General features: G+C 46.4%; 2 protein-coding genes across 14 annotated transcripts in view; one reads left to right on the top strand and one right to left on the bottom strand.

Moving 5' to 3' along the window:
• Positions 1-16,132, top strand: part of LOC119168738 (Kv channel-interacting protein 4) — an 850,622-nt gene that overhangs the window by 594,315 nt on the left and 240,175 nt on the right. The gene's annotated exons all lie outside the window — the stretch shown is intronic.
• Positions 1-16,132, bottom strand: part of LOC119167749 (uncharacterized) — a 197,231-nt gene that overhangs the window by 111,361 nt on the left and 69,738 nt on the right. For 7 of the 9 annotated variants that reach the window (XR_012884083.1, XR_012884084.1, XR_012884082.1 and 4 more), the window contains one exon: positions 13,446-15,551. The exons of the other annotated variants lie outside the window; for them this stretch is intronic. Coding sequence is in view for 3 of the 7 variants with exons in the window: in XM_075865797.1 (XP_075721912.1) it covers positions 15,072-15,551 (480 nt within the window). In the remaining 4 variants the exon portion in view is untranslated. Of the gene's footprint in view, positions 1-13,445; positions 15,552-16,132 lie in introns of those variants that run through there. 9 annotated transcript variants of the gene reach the window in all.

Genomic DNA, 16,132 nt, shown 5'->3' with positions numbered 1-16,132 from the left:
ACTTCAATGGTTGAAAATGACCTAACTGGCTATCAGATGTAAAGTGTTCATCCGGGCTTATTGGTGCATACAAAACTTCTGGTAGAGAGTTCTACGATAGGAAAAAATCGCAGCTTATTCACATAGTGAATGATGATGAGTAGGGCGAAGCGTCTGTCCATCGACCATCCATCCATTCATATGTCTATCCGTCGGCACGTGCGGTTGGATGGTCGGACACAGGCACATTCGAATGGGCGGATGAACAAACAGGCAGAAGGATGGTTGGACAGATGAAGGGACGCATGGACGAACTCATGGAAAGACGGAGGATTGGATATAAGCAAGGGTGGAAGCACGGACGCACCAACAAACGGATGAATAAACACACGGGCAGACGGGTGTTGGAAGGACTGGCAGATGGACGCACGCACGGACAGACGCTCGAACAGATGGACGCACAGACAAACGAATAGACGCTTCACGCCACTCATTATCATTCACATTGTGGATATGCTTTGAAAACCACTAACGCCGTCCTTTTATATAATTTACAAGGACATAAAACACCCAACGACATCTATTGAGCTACTCATAAAGTATAGGCATCGTCCACTGACCAGAGGGAGCTGCGTTGCTTACACTGCCCGCCCAAACAACTACCGCCCTATAACAGTGACAGCAGTGGTCTACAGGCTGGCGATGCATATTTTAAAGGAAAGGCTGCAGGCATGGATAGAGGATGAGGGGGTGCAGGGGGAACTGCAGAATGGGTTTCTGAAACGCAGGAGGTTGGAAGACAATCTGTTCTCACTGACGCAGTGCATCGAAATAGCAGAAAAGGAACACAGGCCCCTGTGGCTAGCATTTTTGGATATCAAGGGAGCATTACGATAGCGTGGTTCAAGAGAATTTGTGGGGAATACTGGACATACTAGGTGTGGAAGATGAGTCACTAATCTTTTAAAGAATATCTATAAAGGTAAGAAGGCAGTTATAAAGTGAAAAAAAAAACAGGTATCAAAGCCTACAGAATTCAAACGGGGGCTTAGGCAGGGGTGTCCGCTGTCTCCTTTGTTATTCATGATGTACCTACAAAGATTACAGGCCGAATTAGAGGGAAGTGGACTGGGCTTCAACCTCTCTTTCGTCAAACAAGAAAAACTCATTGAACATGCACTACCAGCATTGATGTACGCAGATGATACAGTGATAATGGCCAACAAAAAAAAAAGATTTGCAGAGATTCATGGACATCTGCGGTAATGAGGGAGATAGGTTGGATTTCAGAATCAGTAAGAAAAAATTTGCAGTCAAATTTTTAATGATAACGAAGGTAGTGAGCTTAGAATACAGGAGGTCACGCTAGAGATAACCCATAAATACGAAAATCTGGGAGTATGGATAAGCAATGAGGCCGAGTACCTAAGGGAATATGAAATATACGTGACTACTAAAGGTAACAGGAATGCAGCAGTGATGAAAAGAAATAGAGGAGGAGCGTTGGGCTAAGAAGGTATTCAGCTACTTGTACATGAAAAATGTCGATACAAAATGGAGGAAGCGAACCAGAAAATTGACTGGTAAATACTTAGAAAACAGCATGGGGTCAACCTAAAAAGAGTTATCGGTCAAGAAGAAGGTGAAGGAAGCTGAGACCTATATTTGGAGAATCGACATGACTAAGAAGTCCACACTAGAGATATATCGAACTTTTAAGCAGGAAATTGCCAAGGAAAGGATCTATAATAATACTCGTGGTAGTTCACTACTGTTTGAGGCCAGGACAGGAGTATTGCGAACAAAGACATATCGGGCCAAATACGAAGGGAAAGACACGGTATGCAGTGCGTGTGGAGAGGAAGGGGAAACTGCCCAACACTTGATAATGTTCTGTAAAGGGCTTCACCCTATAGTTCAGGATGATGGCGCAGAGTTTTTCAAAGCACTGTTGTTTAGGGACAGGGAAGGCAAAACAGACTTTAGGCGGGTAGAAATAACTAGAAAGAGGTTATCTGATTGGTGGCTAAAGTCAAGGCACGAGTGAAAATTAAACCCTTCACTGCAAAGTACGAGTCTTCAAGCTCATCATTTAAAGGAAAAAATAAATCTAGTGTTTGGTTCACTAAGTATTACGGCTTGGTGGCGTTAGCCACCGCCGGATCCAAAGGGTACAGCCATATCAATCCATCCATCCATGTCCCATCTCAAAGTTTTTGACATACACCATTAGGGGCATGCAGATGCTTGCTCACGTCCTCCATGTATCCCAGCTGCAATCCGCCGACAGATGCAGGGCGCGAGACGCGCGCATCGCGTTCCATTTTTATTTAGGCTATGTGAAAGCTGCTTTTTTCATCCGCTAGAGTATGTATTCTGCTTGTGCAGTGAGACTGGAAAACTCCGCTGAGTGGTGCCTATAGGTGCTAACGTGCGTGGTTGCTTGGATGAGTTGGTACGACATGATTCACATAAAGAACAGCGCTAACAAAAAAGTGGAGACGTTGTGAGCGTGAAAGAGCACGCTCATAACGCCTCCTCTACAGTTTCAGGCCACCTCGGCATTCATTGCCGAGACTGTGGTTGTGTACCCGATTTTCAGCATTGTGCCGTCATTAAGCGTCATCGAGACCACATGATACGCGAAATTTATGAGGCTGCAGAAATAGAAAGGCTGAGCAGTGCATGTGTCAGCAGGCCTTCGATTGCTCTATAGATTTTGTTTAGAACGTTGGCTCACGTGTTGCTCATGGTGCGTTTTCACGGTGATTACTTGGTTGTTAGGTGAATTGTGTTTTCTTTGTTTTGTGTTTTTCTCTTTTTTGTCAGGTACTGCTCAAGTATATATTGTGCGGTTCTAGCAAATAAATCTTGTTGTAAGTCATTGCCGCTGTTTGTTTCCTTCTTTTCTCTTCCCTCAATATTGGCGCTTTTTTTATGTGGACCATGTAGTTGGCTACATACTGCTACTACGAATACTGAGGAGGGAACGACCCACTTCCTGAAGAGCTTCGCCTCAAAAAGAAATGTCAGCATGACCATGCGTATACTGAAAACAAGTTTTAAATGCGGAGCATATTATACTCGCACCTCCTCGTAAATCTGGCGTCAGGAGTGCCGTCGACACCCCCATTGCACATGTTCACGCCTCCCGTCTCGTGCCAGGTGTCCCTCTCCTCACCTTTTTGCTTCTAAACGCCGATGCATGCAGCTTCTGCTAGTAAAAACCAACAGTTTACGCTGCCCAATCATTCTATTGCCACTTACACTAAGCAGAAGAGTTTTCCAGTGCGACTTCAGCGCCAGAACGCAATGTCTAGCGGAGAAAAACGCAATATTAGGTTGGGGTAAGTCAAAATGAAACGCAATGTCCGTGACTCGCTGCCCGCGTGCGCGGGCAGATCACAGCAGCAATGCACGGAAACGCGGTCGCTTGTCTGTTTTCTGCGTGCGCCAAACGGCCAACGTCAGCGAACTTAAGTTGCGCTAGTGCCAGCCACGCAGCTCCCTCTGGTTAGCTGACGGTGCCTATAGAACTGGATCGTGCGTTGGGAATTCAGTTAAGAGAGTCATTACATAGCTTACGCTTGATTGACGATTTGGTTGACACATCTGATTGACATTTGGTTGACACATTGACGATTTGGTTGACACACACATGATTGACGATTTGGTTGACGATCTGGTTGACACAGGAGCATTACACGAGCACCAGTTAGAGATCTGTAATGGCTTTCTATGCATGACGAAATGTAGCAGGAAATATGCTCCGCCACCGAAACCTCTCTTTGATGCGTGCCAGCGTCTTGTGAAGCCCGCAGCAGCCGGAAGTCAGGGCGTCGTGGGATATGAATGGCACCAAATATCGCATGGCTGGTGGTACAACAGGCAGGCACGAGCCCTCCGATAATTTTGGTGATGACACTTGGGGGTGCGTCCCTCTCCGCGTAATTGTTGGCTTTTTGATACTCGACGGTGTGTGTTTGGCGTCTCTTTGTAGAATAGCTTCGAAATTCTCCTCATAGTGCGCGAGTACCGATGGTGCTTGAGGCTGCGGAAGGCAGCTTCTCGGTCGTGACCCCGTTACCAGTGAAATTCTTTTTTTATCAGCTCGATAAGAGTTGTGGTGCCAGAAGCGAAGCCACGGACAAAACACCTGAATTATGAAGCGAAGCCTAAGAAACTTTTAAGCTGCTTAGCCGTGGAGGGAGATGGACTAGAGGCAATGACTTGTAGCTTTGTGAGGTTAGGTCTGATGCCTTCAGCGCTGCCCACGTGTCTCAAGCTTCCAACAAAACACAGAAGCATTATGAAAGCTTGATGCAAATTCGAGCTTATTGATCATGTGGGACCATTTCCGAAAGTATGAGATGTTCAAGAAACAAAAGAGCGTAAACAGTGATGTCGCCTAAACAAGTGAAAGCCATCAACCACGTGAGATGCCCAAGAACCCATTAATCACTGAAATGTAACACGAGCGTATGAACATATTTCCGCAACGAAAGACTACGAGTAGTTAAGAAATAACTACAGAAGAAGAGACAAGGACAGAGAGAGTACTGTTTCTGCTCAGCGCTCCTTTTGTCTTTGTTTCTTCTTCTGTAGTTACGTCGTAACTACTCGTGGTGGCCTTGCGATGTGCAAATATGTTGATTCCCAACCACCAACTAGCCCAAGCATGTCCTAACGAGCGTATGACTGCTAAATTGGCATAGTCGGTCCGGAGTTAGAAAGAGCGCCTATTCAGCATCATTTGGTCTTGTTTTATCCCGGAAATATCCAGAAAGAAAATACAGCGGAGCGAAAAAATTGGCCCTAAGCAGGCCACCAAAAGCATCGTGTATACGAGGCGGCGGATACACAAAAACTTTGGTGATACTGTTCATTAGGTAATAATGAACACAGACACGTATCGTGCCATCTTTCTCTCTCGCGAGGACTATTGGAGAAGACCAGGGATTAGAGAAACTCTACACGATACCACGCTTGAGCATATCATCCACTTTCTTAGTGATTTCTGTTCGCTCCGAGGCAGAGACTCTTCGTGGATGATGCTTACCTGGAATATCAAAGCAGGGTTCAATTCTGCTGTAAACCAAAGGATTGTGGCTGAGTTTAGGGAGCGACAGGACGATGCAATCACAGAACTTTCGTAGAAGTGCCTGAATGTTAGCTTTCCGCAACGGAGTTAAGGTAGAACCAAAATTGAATTCATTTCAGTATAAAGTTGAAACAGTTGGGAAGAAGGTGAACCCGGCTGTATACTATCACAACAAATGGTGTTCCAAAGTAGGTACAGGTACCAAGAATGATGTGAGACACTAATTGACAATGACCGTCTCACAGAATAAACACAAAAACTGGAAAAGTTTTACAGGAACGGCAATGAAGGGCCCACGGAAATTCGAATTCTCTTACAGGCAGGAAGTAAATAGCGCATTCTACAACAATTTCTGTATAAACACTGCGATTTTCAGGGCAGTGAACGGGCACCGTCACAAGTCACAGGCTCTGGTAATAGGGGTTACCGTAATTAATGAATGGAAAAAAATGTGAGGATTTTCCAACGTCTGTTTGTTCAGCACTTTCGTTCGTACCCATGTCGATGCACGTCCTCGTTGTTAGAAAGCCCACTTGACAAAAACAGTAGTAATCTGGCTCTTCATCGTGCAGTAGTTGTCAGCGAGCAGAAAACCATTTATGACAGAACACAACAGCCAAAGGCAAGCTTTATCGGAGGCTTCAAGACTTGCTGTGGTCGGTGTCAAAGCGGTAGATCCAACTTCAATGGCGCAATCAGTACCTCTAAACTGCAAAATAATGCCAAACTGCACTCTAGTCACACCCTAAATTCACTGGCACGCACAGGTTCAGGAGAAGTAGTAACTGCTATCCAATTGTCTTCCCAAGCACACACACGATCAGGCAGACTACGCTGATGCTGTGTAAAGCGGCTTCGTCAGCCACGATGAAATGGGTTTAGTCGACCTGCGTAGGGCTTACTGAAAATCTTCCAGGCAATAAACTCACTGCGAGAAAACCCCTGTGACCGCCCTTGTGTCCACTAGTGCTTCAACGTGCTGTGGCGCATCTCCAACCTTCACCGGCGAAGTCAGAACTTCGACGAAGGAAACAATCGAAGAATAGCGAGAAAGAAACAGCGAGAAATAACAAGATAGACAAACGAACACCACAGGACAAGCGCTTGCGAACTGGGTGTTCATTACATAAAAACTAGACTATTTTGTACTTCATCAAGAGAGCATGCGCTCATGAAAAAACTCGTAATCAAAATTGCAATCTCCAACTCAGGAAGTCTATTTCCTACTGCGATAATACTGTCACGGCGTCGTGACGTGGCCGAAAACAGGACTATGTGTTGGAATTTAACTGTTTATTTGGCGAACCTGTGCCCGGTAAACGGAAAATCTGATTACAGTAGCAGTCTTGGACTGATAGCGGTGAACAGCGCGTCGGCCGTCGATCAACTACTCCCAAGCGGCGAAGTTCGTCGGCATATATACTCTTGCCATCGAATGTTCTAGCATTATCGCTGGCGGTGGCGTAGGTTCCAGAATAATCTGTACAGTTCACAGAGTGGGCGTGATCTTATTGAAATGATCTACGAAAGTCCGGAAGCTTCTCGAAAACTGCAGGCGCGGTTTGCGCTGAGAATTGTGTAGTGTTTTGGGGCGATAACAAAACTTGAGAAATGGAACGTGGCATTGACCCCTCTGAAAAAGGCATCGTGCCGATGCTTTAACTAAGATGAAGGTACAACAATTGATTGATTGATATGTGGGGTTTAACGTCCCAAAACCACTATATGATTATGAGAGACGCCGTAGTGGAGGGCTCCGGAAATTTCGACCACCTGGGGTTCTTTAACAAGGTACAACAATAATGCAAGAAAGTACAATGAATAAATTACGATACAATAATAATAAAAAAACACTGTTTCAGTTTATTAACGCGCACGAAATGGCTTGAAGCGCGTGACATGGACGACTTCAGGTCGCGATCGGCGTAGTTGAGAGTTCGTGGTGCCGTCGGGAACAACCTCGTAATCAAGTGGGCCGAGACGTCGAACCACCTTTTACGGTCCGAAGTACCGTCGCAGAAGCTTTTCACTTAGTCCACGTCGGCGTATTGGCGTCCACACCCAAACACGTTTCCCGGTCTGGTATTCCACGAAGCGTCGTCGAAGATTGTAACGACGGCTGTTGGTCGTCTGTTGATTATCGATACGGAGACGCGCGAGTTGTCGGGCTTCTTCGGCGCGTTGAAGGTACTCACTCACATCGAGGTTTTCTTCGTCGGTGACGTTGGGTAACATGGCATCGAGCGTCGTTGCCGGGCTCCTTCCGTAGACCAATTTGTATAGAGATATCTGCGTCGTATCCTGCACTGCCGTGTTATATGCGAAGGTCACGTACGGAAGAATGGCGTCCCACGTCTTGTGTTCGACACGACGTACATTGCCAGCATATCGGCGACCGTTTTGTTTAGCCGCTCGGTAAGGCCGTTGGTCTGTCGGTGGTACGCAGTCGTCTGGCGGTGGTTTGTGTGGCTGTATGCCAAGATCGCTTGTGTTAAGTCGGCAGTTAATGCCGTTCCTCTGACGGTGATAAGAACCTCCGGAGCACCGTGATGTAGGAGGATATTTTCGACGAAGAACTTAGCTACCTCGGATGCACTGCGCTGGGCCGTTGGCGAACAGTAGGACGTCGGGGATGGGGGGTGGGGGGTTGGCGTCTGGCGACGGAAGGGCGATGGGGCAGTGTTTTGGCGTGCGCGTGGAGGAGGGGCGTGGTGGTGGGCTGCAGCAGCATAGCTCATGGCTTGCAGCTGAGGCTCTTGAGACTGAGGAACGCCCAGCGATTGCTAGATCTCCTGGCGTACGACGTCCGCGATGGATTCCACGTGAGGCTGCGCTGAAGAAAATAATTTTCGCAGCTCTTCTTGCACGATCGCTCGGATCGTCTCATGCAAGTCAGTGGTTCCAAGCCCTTGAATGTCGGCGTAGCTTGTAGACGACGAGCTGCGGTTATATATCCGCCTGCGCATTTCGAGCATCTTCTCTATCGTAGATGCTTCTGAAATGAATTCGGCGACCGTCTTTGGCGGGTTTCTCATCATCCCGGCGAAGAGTTCCTGCTTTACTCCTCACATGAGCAGACGGACCTTCTCCTCGGACATGTCGGAGTAAGCGTGGCGGAAAAGTTTTATCATGTCTTCCGTGAATAGCGCCAAGGTTTCGTTTGGCATCTGCATGCGGGTTTCGAGAAGAGCTGCGGCCTTCTCCTTGCGCACGACACTTGCGAAAGGGGTGAAGAACCTGGCGCGAAAGACGTCCCACGTTTTAAGGCTTCGCTCTTGATTCTCGAACCAGGTCTGAGCAGCATCTTCTAAGGCTAAATACGCATGCCAGAGCTTGTCATCGTCTGTCCAGTCATTGAAGGCGGCGACGTGATCGAACCTTTCGATCAAGCTTTCCGGGTCTTCCAGTGGCGAACCGCGGAAAGTTGGCGGCTCTTTGGGTTGTCGGAGTAGGAGTGGTGCAGGCTGCACGGGGGCGGTCATGGCTGCAGTAGTTGATGTCGGGATCTGGGTCTGCCTGGCTGCTTCAGGTAGGGGCCCGTACTCTGGTTGTAGTCCACTCTGCCGGTGGCTTGTTCGCTGATCAGGGTTAGCGTCCGTGTCTTCTTTGCCGCTTGGGCTGGGGTCATGGCTTGAAGGGGGCGTCCGGAACATCAAAAAGCAGCACCTCCACCAGATGTCACGGGGTCTTGACGTGGCCGAAGACAGGAGACTTTGTGTTGGAAATTAACTGTTTGTTTGGGCGAACCTGTGCCCATAAACGGAAAGTTCGATTACAGTAGCAGTCTTGCACAAATAGCAGTGAATGGAGCGTCGGCCATCGATCAAATACTGACAAGCGGCGAAGCACGTTGGCATTTATACTCTTGCCATCGAATGTTTTAGCGTTATCGCTGGCGGTGGCGTAGGTTCCAGAATAATCTGTACAGTTCGCAGGGTGGGCGTGATCTTATCGAAATGATCTAGTAAAGTCCGGAAGCTTCTCGAAAACTGCAGGCGCGGTTTGCGCTTAGAATTGTGTAGTGTTTTGGGGCGATAACAAAACTTGAGAAATAGAACGTGGCAATAAAAATTAGAGGTAAATAAAAATGGTTACCTTTCTAACTGATCCAAAAGACCTCTAAATTTTCTGTTTCCATATGTGTTTTCGTTCACCAATTAATTTTCTATTCGCAAGCACGAAGACGCGTGTGCTTCTTCCAACGGTCAGATAAGTGGCTACCATGATCATTTTTTACGTTATTGCGAAAAATAACGAGCGATGTCATGAAAAGAGAGCAGTGTTTTAGATGTAAGCCATTTAGCTTACCATTCCAAGAAGCGTGCATGTGTCCCAAGTTTCCGAAAACAAAATAATAAAATTATAGGCAAAGCAAAATGAAAAAAGATAAATTTTAGGGGCACTCTAAATCAGTCACGATGGCGGCAATTGTGTTAGGTTACCGTCAGTTTTGCTATCGCATAAGAAAATAGACTTCCTGAATGAAATATTGTAATCGTGACTGTGAGTGTTTGATGTGCATATGTTCTTTTGGGACGGTATATATAGACTGCTCTTTATGTTATATACATTTAGTTGGCAGTCAGCCCTCATCCCGTCCTGTTCGTTTCTTCGTCGTCCTTGTTTCTTATTTCGCGTTGTTTATTCTTTGCTCCTTTATGAACAAAGTAGCCGACATGAAATTTTTTCACAGACGAGAGAAAGGCCCCATGCCCTAATGTGGCACCCTGCCCCCGACGGTCTGCATTGTAGCTTTCCTAAAAAGACGGCACAAGAGAAGCCAATTTTTTAGCCACTCGGTCACTAGAGGACATCTTATAACAAAATGCGCAAGGTCGTTGCAGTGGTAGCACCGCCTCATGAAGGATCGTAAAACCAAGCAGGAGCAGGCCCCAGACACAGCGCCGTGCAGGTTGACCTGCGGTATGGGCCGTTCATGTATGTCCGCCTCAATAGCGATGGCTAGAGCTAATAGTACACCAAGCGGACGAGCTAGGCGGCCGAAGCGCTGAACGTCTCTCCTATTGATGGCATGAACAAAGGCATAAATAGAATGAGGCCGATGGCTGCTGCAGGGCAACCCGACATGGCCTTTCGGGACAAGCCATCTACGTTAATAGTGCGTTCTTAATGGTCGCGCGGTCATTGCCAGACTTCTGTTAATAGGTGACTGGTAATATGGGCAATCGCAGGGAACTGTGGGATACAACGGCTTTCGGTTCTACACACCACACGGGTTAGCAGTGGCACGCACGTGTTTTTGTATCACTCTGTTGAAAAGAAGCACCTCTCCATGCAATGTCAGTGCAATGCAATGCCACCTTAAGCAGTTGTTTTTTTTTCTAGCCGTGACTGTGACAATGGCAAGCTACAAAAGCCATGAACTGGTATGAAACTTTTTTTATCACACTAAAATATCTACAACGCTTTTATGCTTCTCGGAGATACTGTCAGTTTGGCTAGCAGGTCAGATGATACAGAAAACAGTTTTTATATTATGATACCTTACTGCAGATGAAATATCACCACATTAAAGATCTCGGGAGATGGGGATGACAGTAGCAGTGTTATAAAAGTTAATTTCGGGACCCGTGCTTTGGCCGACATAATCAGTCGATTGGCATAAGGCGCAGCACTTTTTGAGAGCGTTGAGATATCTTTTTTTCGAGCCTTCAGTGCGCTACAGTATGCATCTAGAAGTCAAAGCCAGGCGCTTATTTGAACGCTGATCTTGATCAAGCTGTGCGACTCGGCGGCGCATAAACAATACAGTTAGACATAGACAGCGACGAATAATTGAAACAATGCGCTTGTTTAACGCACTTCTTCCTTTGGGTGCCGTTCTGGCGCAGAGTTTCACCACGATAAACGCAAGTGAACTCGTTCAGCGCTTTGTGTGAACCTACTACTGAGTGAAGCTTTCACGTTTTTTTTTTTCATATATATGGTGCAATGGCCGGCGCTCATCTCGTATGGCAGGTAAATTGCGCCCGCGCATTCCCGTAATATTTTTTGCTAGGAGCGCCTGCGCGACAATTTATTTCTCGAAATAATGTTCGCAGCAAGTTCATGCGTGAGTTTTTGTTGGTGTGGAATACACACGTACCTGCAAAAAAATGGTTTTCGCACACTCTGGCGGCTTGCTGGATTTCGGGCTGACCGGTCGCGCGCTCGCGCGCTTCGCGCGCTTGCGACCTCCAGCGTCATCGTGGCTCTGGCCGACTGGGCTCGTCCTACGTCACCTCCTGCCGCCGACGACCTTCCACCTCCGACGACAGTGCAGCTCTGACTTAGTGGACTTGTTCTACGCCATCCACCGACGCCGAAAGGAGCTCTCGCAGGTGCGCCCCGTCCTCGGACTCCAGTGACCGTGCTTCATCTTTCCTATCTCTTCTATCCCCTCATCTTGTCGTCGCTCGCTCTGGCTCACCACCTCACGTCTCTTCTTCTCTTTTCCTTCTTCGGCTTTCCTACATCTTTACTCCTATCCTTTTTTTATCCCTCCTCACCCCCATCCCTCGTGAGCTACTGTGGCGGTGTCGCTCACTGAAGCAGACAATAACGGGGCTCACTTTTCTCTTCTTTTCCCTTTTCAAGAGTCACTTCGTCGCACACTCTGGCCTAAACTTTCCGTACTCAAAAGCTACCTGTCGCTGTGGATCTCTTCACAGCCACGGCCCACCTAATTTTTTTTTCATCCCGTGGGAATCCATACCTGCGTTTCCCTTCCAAGCTCAAGTTGGGGCAGACAGCGGCTGAAAAACTGACCATGGTTTATCAGGACGAAGATAAACGCGTGACCGCGCGCGTAAATTCCGAATAATCTGAGCTTTGCGGTGAAGTGGTTCGCTGTCGTGTACTCGTCTCTAAGTGGAGGCCGGTAGCAGACGGTGCATCGTAATATTCCTCGCTCTTTTACTGGTCGCCTATTGTGCGTGCGAGGTAGAGCTGAAGAAGATGGCAGTCGCTAAACCGGGTTTTAGGCGCCCACACTGGAGCTTCACGGTTCGAGCAAATGACTGCGGAAAGCACTTGACGCATTCACCCACGGCAGCACAAAGTTGCATAACAAGTACCTGACCTTTATCTTGAACTGTCCAGCCGTCTGGGCAGCAACTGACTCAAGCTGCCCCAGAAAGGCTGAACTGGGCTCGAGCAGACCGAAGCATAAATTTTCGGTCCGGGCCGGGCCCGGACGGGAAAAAAACTAACCGTGCAGTGGTCTAGTACGAACTGAACACTGGCGGGAAATTCGCAGCCTGCATGCAGTAAACTCGTTGCTGGAGGAAGGCCTCGGTAATATACTTGCTAGTTTTTTAGCGCGCGAACATAGAATAATAAAGACAGCCTAGGCAGAAAGAGCGCTGACTTCCGACTACCTCTACTTGGTAGAGTGGCAAAACATGTGTCCAAAAGCACGAAAAAACATATTCAAAGCCTCTATCTTAGAAATCTGTATATTCGAAGCAAATAATAGAAATAGTATTTTGCATGCATGTCCACGCCGTGTTTTGCGGTATTGCTATTACCATGGGAACGTGCTTTTAGGTTAATGGTATAGTATGATTCTTTTTCATGTTTTGCATTATTTTCTTGCTTGTTAAGATTGAAGTTTAGATTTAACAGCTGATTTCCATAAACAATCTGTTCCTTTAGGTGTATATTCCACAAGACCGTCTACTAGCCAGCGGCTATAGGTATAGAAGTGTTGTGTATTTTCATGTAATAATAAGAACATGAAACAATAAAGTACTCGAAATCACGAAAGTATAATGTGTCACTATATAAGTATATTAGTGTTTATTGCATATCGATATAAAAGGGCTTGCGCAATGTCTATTGGTGTTTGAAAGTTGTAGCCTTGCTTAGCGTGGATGCATCCACGTTGCCGCTTAGTCGAACATCTGTATCTCGACAACAAACCTCCGTCAATAAGGATTAAACAAGCCCTTACTGTCATATACGCTTGTGGTAGCTGAAATAGTTGTGCAGGGGGAGAGCGGAACCAGAGAAAAGGCTCTAGAGAAAAGGTTCAAGGCACTAGCGGTGAGAGGAATTAACATTATAACTATGGTCATAATGCATTACCGAACTTTAGCAAAAACCTTGAGAGGAGTGGCGTAGATATAAAACACGTATCTTTAGAGTATTCAACCTATGTGGCCGTGGTGCGGTAGATAGCGTGCCCAACTTCTCTTGTCACGGACCCAGGGTTCATCGGTTTGAATGGCATTGGTGGAAATTCATTTCTTAGTATTCTGATAGTGCGTATTTTTGAGACTTCAATTCATTGACAGAAATACGTCACAGACATTTTTGTGAATCCCAAAATAAAACGGTTTCATCTTTAAAAAACAGAAACATAAAACAGAGACAAGTTTATTAAATGTATCACCATCAAAGCACGCGTGACGGGTTCTTGATTGCTCGATAGCCTGACCATGCATGTAATCACGTTCTAATTGTGATAAAGCAACTGAGTAAGAGCTTACGCAGTTTTCACCTAGTAAGTGAATTTTCCCGCTTCGGAACGGCGGTCAGGCTAATAAAGGTGGAACTTTTTATTAAGATGAGCATCTGTCTGGGAAGAGTAAGTGGAACTACAAGAAATATGCACTGCACAGTGATTGCGTTGAACAGAGCGTCGGTAAATGGTAGTCCGATCTGCTGTAAGGTTGGTCGGCTTTTATACAGGCGGCAAAGAACAATCAAGCCTCATCGTTAATGAATGCGTAAGCTGCAGAATAACCTCTTGTTCTTCTTTCATCGCTCAAGTCTATTTGAAGATTCTAAAATATTCTGGAAGGTTACTAAGCAATCGCACACGGTGCACAGAAGCAGCTTTATAGGAGTAACTGGACAGTCGAATAAAAGTAACAAAGGAAGCACTTCTGGCAGTTTCGATAAGCATTGCTGAATGATATAGTGCTTCTGATGTAAAAGAGAAGAATTTTGTTCCTTAATGCAATTTCGTAGTCAACCGCGGTGGTGGGTTCAATCCCAGCCACAGCGGTCACTAATCGATGAAGTCGAAACAGTAGAGTCCCGCGTACTCTGCAATATGAATGCACGCTAAAGAATAACAGATGATTGAAATTCCCGGATCACTCGACTAAGACACCTTTCATAATCGTTCCGTAGTTTTGGGAGGTTCAAACGGACACTGCAGCGGTTTTGGTTTCGTGAATGCAGTGCGAATTCAGTATCTGCGACCTATCACATGCTAACAACGTTAGTTTTGCGATTTTCAATTCAACAATACTTTTATAAGTGAGCAAACTTTGACCAAAAAAATGACCCCCACCCCCCCCAGCGCGCGGGTAGACAGAGCGGAGTGTCGGAGAGAAAGAGGCGGGGGGGGGGGGAGGAGTCGACACCGTAAAGATCGAGGTGCCGGGCTGCCTGCGTCGTTTACTTTGAGACACTTTGAGATTGTGCCTTGTTTCTGCTGCAATCTGCGGCCTGGCAAAGCATAACTTCCGCCAGTTCGCGGAAATTTCTTGCCATTGCACCAGTCTATTCTTCTGATTAGAGATTTTCGCCATCCGACATTCACTCGATTTGTTTGTGCGGCGCGAAATAGACTTGCAATGCTGTATGACTACTCGGCATATGGCTACCGCAGCACTTTTGTTAACGATCAGGTAACTCTCCACAAATTTCCTCGAGATCAGAAGATGGCTGTGCAATTGGTCGCTGAGAAAAGACTTTGAATCGGCGTGAAAGTCGCTGGGATTGATAATGAAGTGCGTTCGACTGAACAGCGACGTGGTTCCTTCTCTTTTCCGCACCTGAAGGGAGCCTCGAATCTACCATGAGTTGCCTCCGCTAAAAAAATGTAGTAACTAACCCAGAATGGCCAAACCTGGCCGGGAACCAATTCAGAATGACTTTATTTTGCAGAAGATTAGGTATGTATAGGCAGTTTGCCGTTGACGTAACACAAAGTATAGGAGTGGATGACATTCGGCACGTGTTGGCACTGAACTTCTTATCTCTTCTCCATTTCTTTTAAAGATTGAGTATTCACATGGGTCTTCGTAGTCGGGTAGATCTTTGTAAGACTTGAGGAGTTGGGGAAGCCACCACGGCTGGAAGATATGTTGGTGCCATTGCAGAAGGAACGGGAACAGCGTTCTTGCGTTCTCGAGTTCTTCAGCTTAACAGCTCCTCCCGTGGTGACGCTTGCTGCTCCGCACTCCACTTCATTGCTGTTTCTGGCCAGCTGATAGGCCCCTGACAATGCAGCATCGCTTGAGCTTGTACACATGGCATACATGAACGAGCAAGACTTTCGATCTCGCCATCCAACTCTGGCCACCAGAACAACGTCCGAGCCAGTCTTTTCATCACCAATGCTGTCTCGTGTGAGCGTTGTAGCTCCGATAGCATAAGCTCCTGTGCCTTGACGGATATGATAACTCGATGACCACAGTAGAGCGGACCTTCGGCGCTCGACAGTTCCAGTCGCCTGCAAAAATAAGGTTGGAGATGACTGTGACATGCTGAAAGGCGTTTAGACCATCCATTACGTATGGTGTTCTGGACAACACTAAGATCTTTGACCGCACTGGTCAACGCCCTTAAGGGAAGATGCTGCTCAAAGACACTTTCTTTAATATTCACACTATTGCGATGAGACTTGAGCTCTTTATGGAACTTTTTATGATGATTTCAAATGTATAATTAGTTTTCTTGTAGGTTACACACTTTCAGCTCTGCAACATGACAAAGTGAAAACCCTAACCCTTTTGCCCCCTCCCTCGTTTCATCCCTAATTTTGTGTGAGTTTTTACCATTCATAGTTCATAATGCTTCAAACAAAGCGTAGAGTGGAAATAACTAATTACGAAGCACATGAAAAATATGTAATACGCATGAAAAATAATAGACGTAAAAAGTCCGTATTTCTCCTACCCTAGTAAAGATTTACATTAGATTTTTTTGTTAAACAATAAAATATAGAAACTTAAACTAAATAATTGCATTCGCCATCCTTTGTAAGAAATTTGGGCAAAATTTTATGCAGATCCGAGCAATAGAAGTGCCTGA

This window comes from Rhipicephalus microplus, chromosome 6 (assembly GCF_043290135.1).
Source record: "Rhipicephalus microplus isolate Deutch F79 chromosome 6, USDA_Rmic, whole genome shotgun sequence".
NCBI lineage: Eukaryota > Metazoa > Arthropoda > Arachnida > Ixodida > Ixodidae > Rhipicephalus > Rhipicephalus microplus.
Note: the sequence above shows the minus strand (reverse complement) of the source record. Positions and strands in the feature narration are given on the sequence as shown.